This window comes from Spinacia oleracea, chromosome 2 (genome assembly GCF_020520425.1).
Source record: "Spinacia oleracea cultivar Varoflay chromosome 2, BTI_SOV_V1, whole genome shotgun sequence".
Classification (NCBI taxonomy): domain Eukaryota; kingdom Viridiplantae; phylum Streptophyta; class Magnoliopsida; order Caryophyllales; family Amaranthaceae; genus Spinacia; species Spinacia oleracea.
Genome location: NC_079488.1, coordinates 60961869 through 60967886, shown reverse-complemented (window position 1 = coordinate 60967886; position 6018 = coordinate 60961869). Strand labels below are relative to the sequence as shown.

The 6018-nt window shown below is 30.9% G+C and overlaps 1 protein-coding gene across 1 annotated transcript; it reads left to right on the top strand.

Annotated features, from left to right (window-relative positions):
* The first annotated feature begins 1270 nt into the window (after positions 1-1270).
* Positions 1271-4891, top strand: LOC110787127 (uncharacterized). Its single transcript, XM_021991698.2, has 2 exons — positions 1271-1546; positions 3821-4891. The coding sequence occupies exons 1-2, from the start codon at positions 1349-1351 to the stop codon at positions 4361-4363; spliced, it is 741 nt and encodes a 246-aa protein (XP_021847390.1). The 5' UTR covers positions 1271-1348; the 3' UTR covers positions 4364-4891.
* The last annotated feature ends 1127 nt before the right edge of the window (positions 4892-6018 follow it).

The window sequence follows — 6018 nt, the reverse complement described above, 5'->3', positions numbered from 1 at the left end:
AAAAAAACCTCGTAAAAAACCTCTTATTGCTATTGTGCTTATCTTAATATTTTTTAATATTTGTAAGCAAGTCCCTTACCCCAACCATTAAAGTTGCTCAAATGTCCATCTTTAATAGTTCCATATATAAAATGGAATCTATAATAATCAAGAATATTCTAGTGATTGAAGCGTAGACAGTCTACTCACCAAAAATAGAAATGTGTTACCTCTGTTTCAAAATGATCTTTACACTTTCCGTTTTAGTCTATTTCATAATATTCTTTACACTTTGCTTTATTCTATTTTTGGAAATAAAAATTTACTACTTAATTTACCTTTCTTACCCCCACAATATTTACATTTTTCCACTCATTTTCTCTTACTTTATTCATATTTTTTTTACACACACCCATCTTTTTACACATTTATCTTACTTTATCTATATTATATTATAGGAAATTTCGGTATTTTCTACCTTAAAAATACACCACTTTTGTATTACTACCTTATGAAAATTTTATTTTAAATTACTACCTTAAACTTCCAAATTTTATTATTTACTACCACTTTACAGTTTTCTTATTTTAAAATTAGGATATCTCTTTCGTTTCTTAATCGTTTAAAGTTATTCAAAGTTCAATAATTTCCTTTTTCGATAGAGATTTCATTGAGAACGACATTTCAAAACAATATGTTTGATAATTCATAAATATTTTAAAATTTTACAAATAATAATTAAATCGTTTTACCTTTTACAAAATGTTTAAAAAAAGATCCCTATAAAATCCTTACACGTAAAGAGAAGAATGGATTTTGAATCACTTAAAATGATTAAGAAACGAAATAAATGTCTCAATTTTAAAATGAGAAAACTGTAAAGTAGTAGTAAATATAAAAAAAAATTGAAACTTTAAGGTAGTAACTTAAAATAAAATTGTCATAAGGTAGTAAATACAAAAGTGATGTATTTTTAAGGTAGTAAATATCAAAAAATCATTTATTATATTCAACCAACTTTTTCATTTTATTTGTGCAAATAATAACCGTAAAATTATTTATGAAACAGACGTAGTAGAAATCTCCATAAGAAGTTACGTATTGTATTTAAGGTTATCTTGAAGGTCCAAATATGAGCCGTGATTACATTTTCCACTTACCCTGTGGCCTTTTGTCCTACATTGTAAAGAATATGTGGATCGAACTTGGTTCCGAAGAGTCACATTGTTTGTGACCACATTTGCCATATTTTGTCACCTTGTTATAGATAATAATTATAATGCCCCTCATATTTTAGATTTTTTTACAACAACCAAACCATTAACCATATGTTACACAATTATATTGCTTCATTTATCAATTATCATCAATGGGAGAAAGCTACTCGTCTCAAGTTTTGGCCGCCATGGACCGCCTTTGGTTCCACCATATCATTTTATCCTCCGAAACTACTTCAGTACTTAGCTCTAAGGCTGCCTTACAAACGGTTATGAGTTCGTCATCTGAGTCTTTACAATGGGAGGGAGATTATGCATCAACAAACTCTTCCACCACCACAATCTCTCAGGTATTACATACTCTTCTTTGCCCTGGATTACGTTGTCACATTGTGTAATTTGTTACTAGGGAAAATTCAATTCTTCACTTTGAGGTACAATCTATCAAAATAGCTTCCGATCCTTCAAAAAGTCTTTGTACGTACAGGGCAAACAATAAATTTATTCTACACTGGAATAACTTTTCACCAAGTTTTTTATAACTTTTACCTAATTTTTTGTAACTTTTATTATGTTTTGATTAACTTTTATATTATAAAAAGAAAATTGATAGATAAACATTTCAAAGAGTTAAATGAATAATTTTATACATCATTAGTGATTTTAAAGAAATAATTTTATTAAAATAAAAAAATATTATCAATAAAAATAGATAATTTTTACATATATAAGAATTGGGTAGTATAAACTTATTAGTAAATATATATATTCAGTAAATATAAGGTTTTGATAGTAGAAACGAGTTTCAATTATTAAAAATAAGTTATAATCAATACAAATAAGTTGGAAACAGTAAATAAGTTGTACGATGCTCTTTTGTTAATACATAAACCAGTGTGTGATCCGGGCATTGCTTCGGGTTTTACTTTTAGTGGGGTTTACTTTTTGTAAAAATGTGCCCATTTTTAAAAAATTGTATTTTACATTTATATTGGAAAACAAAACCTACATTATAGCTAGCTAAGATGGTAGGAAGTAAACTTTAAATCCATCAGGTTTGGTGTTCGATCTTTGCTAAATGCTTTTTAGGTTGTCAACGACATGTCATGATGCTTATTAAAGATTACGTGGTGTAATATGGAGTGATATACGTGACACATATACGTTTTTATAAACGCCTTGTAATATATTAACTAGTGTGTGGCCCGAGCATTGCTCCGGGTTTTACTTTTAGTAGGGTTTACTTTTTGTAAAAATGTGTCCATTTTTAAAAGATTGTATTTTACATTTATATTGGAAAATATAACATACATTGTAAGCTAGTTAAGACGGTAAGAGGTGAAACTTTAATCCATGAGGTTTGATGTTCAATCCTTACTACATGATTATTTTTGGTTGTCAATATGCCATAATGCTTATTAGCAGTGATGTGGCGTAATAAGGAAGGGATATACGTGACACATATACGTTTTCATAAACGCTTTTAATATATTAGTATAGATATTGTTCACTTTTTAGGTGAAAATGTTGCATCTTCCCATAAATAGTGATCCATTTCCATTTGAGGGTAGTGAATTATAAGCAAGTGTAAGATTATTTAAGGCCGATTAAGCAAAAATTACAATCACTCGGACCGTAATAACATTGATATATGGACATATGTTTATCAAGTGGAAAATTTCATAACTCACTAATAAATCACCTGTTAGTGTTAGAATATGCCTTGAATCGGTCAAGCTCCTTACTGTAACGCCCTAACACGGAGATCTCGCTGGCCTGGTTATCTGTTTTGGGCATATTTTCTGGATTTTTCCGCATCTGTATAGAGAGTACTATATAAACTCTCTAGGTCATAAATTAGTCATATTCTGTAATCTGTACTAAGGGTTAAAAGGGAATAATGGTTGAACAAATAGGGAAAGATTCTAAAAGGGACTAATATAAAAAAAACATCTTAAAACGAAAATATAATAATATATTTGTGATATAAGGGTGTAAAGGAAATAATTGTTGAACAAACAGGGAAAGATTCTAAAAGGTACTAATATAAAAAAACATCTTAAAACGAAAAGGAAACTAATAAACAAGAATGGAGGGAATACAGTAATATTGTATTTTTGTTAAAATATATACTTCCTCCGTATGTATTTAAGAGATATACTTGGTCGGGCACGGGTATTAAGAAGAATAATTGAATGAAATAAAATAATAAAGCAAGTGGGGTTGGGTAGATTTTAATAAGTAAACAAGTGGGGACCATGTCATTTTGGGGGGTGGGAGGTGAGGTGGGTTTCTGAAATTATTTGTTTAATAGGATGGTGGCTCATAGGGTAAATTTAATGTATTATTTAATTAGATGGTGGGGTTGATAAGTTACTAAAAATGGCAAGTGTATCTCTTAAACAAATACGGCCGAAAAAGGCAAGTGTATCTCTTAAATAAATACAGAGGGAATAATTTCCAATTTTAATATAGGACATGTCATGTTTGCGACACAAATAATTTATCAGAAGTTGCGACCTTTTTCATTTTGCTTATACGAATGGATTAATCTAGATTACAAAATCCAATTTATTGCTAGTTTAATTAATTTATTGATATATGTTTAATTTGGTATTGAACAGAATGATTTGAACAATGAAGTAGAAGAGGGATATGAAAATCGTGTAGGGAGGAAAAGATTAGCAAGGACAAAATTGAAATGCAATAAAAGTCGGTCACAATCTTCCTCTCCATCGATTCAAAGAGCACGAAAGAGTTTAAATAATGATTCAATGAAAGAAAGCCATAAATTGCAAAAATTCTCAAGTTGTAGTACATTGCATGATCTTGAGCTAGAAGAGCTTAAAGGGTTCATGGATTTGGGATTCCAATTTGAAAAGGATCAACTTAGCCCTAGAACTATGAGTGTAGTTCCGGGATTACAAAGACTAGGAGAGCACGTTGTTACTACAAATAGAACAAATGGTTGTGATGATATTGAAGGTCAAAGAGAAGAGAAAAAGGTGGGAGTTTTGAAGCCGTATTTGTCTGAAGCATGGATGGTAAAGAGACCGGACTCACCGTTGCTTAGGTTGAAGATGGCAAGGGTTTCTAGAGCTGAAGAAATGAAGGAATGCCTTAAGCTTTGGGCTAGAACTGTTGCATCTTCTGTGCATTCTGATTAGATACATTTTTTACATATGGCAATTCATTTGTTATTTTTTTTTTTTTTTTTTACGCATAGCACACCCGGTTCACCGGAGCTTAGCTCCGACTACATCCGGATCCGACCCGTGTCGCACACCTTGCTTATGGTGGGTGAGTCTCCCAACAAGAGTTTCTGCATACGGCGAGGCTCGAACTCGAGACCTCCCTTAAGCGGCATCAAGCTGCTTACCACTTGAGCCAACTCTATATTGATAGTTCTATAGATATTAGGAAATTAAAGGAACAAATTGATTCATTTATCAAGTTCATCGAGATTTTGATTGTAATTCTCCAACTCATATTCATCCTATTGGTCTTAGAACGTATTGTACAAATTAATCAAGTATAGGCCTATATAGAGATAATTTATTTAAGAAACTTGCAATTCGTGGCTGTTGTTTGTTGCCTAGCTACATCATTGTGCATGTTATGAAAAATACCCTACATGTATTTCACTATTTGCTGTAACGTATTAATGAAATGTATTCTAGAGTCTCCGCTCAACATGTCTTCTTAGAAAGATACTCCGATACTTCCTACGTCCCCAAATCACAGTCTTGTTTGTCTAAAAAACATTGATTTTTAGAAAGTGGAATATTGTGTGTGTGAGAACTTGAAATACAATACATTGATGATTAGTTTATATGAGAAATTAGAATATAGTACATGTAAAAGTGAATAAAGTACATGTAAAAATGAATATAGTGCACGGGAAAGAGCAATATAGTACATGAGGAGATTTTCAATGCATTTTTTGTGTGGTCTCAAACGAGGATTATATAAGAAATGTTTTATGTTCAAATAAGGAAACATGAACATAAATATAGGACGTCCGATTTGGAATACAAGACTATAATTTTGGGACGAATGGATTATTATGCGGGTTCAGATCCTCTAGAGTTTTAATAAAACTCTACAAGGTACAGTTGTATCTAAACCATACATTTTAAAATCAATGGCTCGTATTAATGAGAAAAAATAGGGGGAATTTCGGAAAGATCATATATGAACCATTGATTTTTCATTCAATTGTTGATATGCTCAAACTCTACCTTGTAGAGTTATTTTAGAACTCTAGAAGATCCAAAACCTTATTATGCACGTACCTGACATGTGGTGGTAACCGTCGGAAATTGGAGTCAAAGGCCGGAAAATGGTTCAAGGTCTCATCTTATAACAAAACAAAAAAACATTTTAGGTCATTTCTTACAACAATTTTTTTTGTAAGGTCAAACGAAGTATTTTACAATTTTTTATCTTTAAAAGGTCATTTCTAAAAAAAACAAAAAATATCCTTTTTCACACATGGAAATTCAGGTTTTAGCAGAAGGAGAGCTTTGCAGCTACTCCGTAGTTTTTACAATTCGATCTTAATCTTCCCCAATTTTATTTCTTGTTTCGATAATCAAATGTTGGTATTCTACATATATTATTAAGTGATAATTTTTCTTATTCGATCATATTATAATACTTGATAAATGATATACTTTCTACGGATATTTCATGAAATACCCCCGAGTTTTGCCTTAATTCACCAAATGTCCATCAAGTTTCAATAATTCATAAAATACCCCTCACAAATCACTTAATACCCCCAAATACCCTTCAATGACGTCATCATCCTTAATTAACT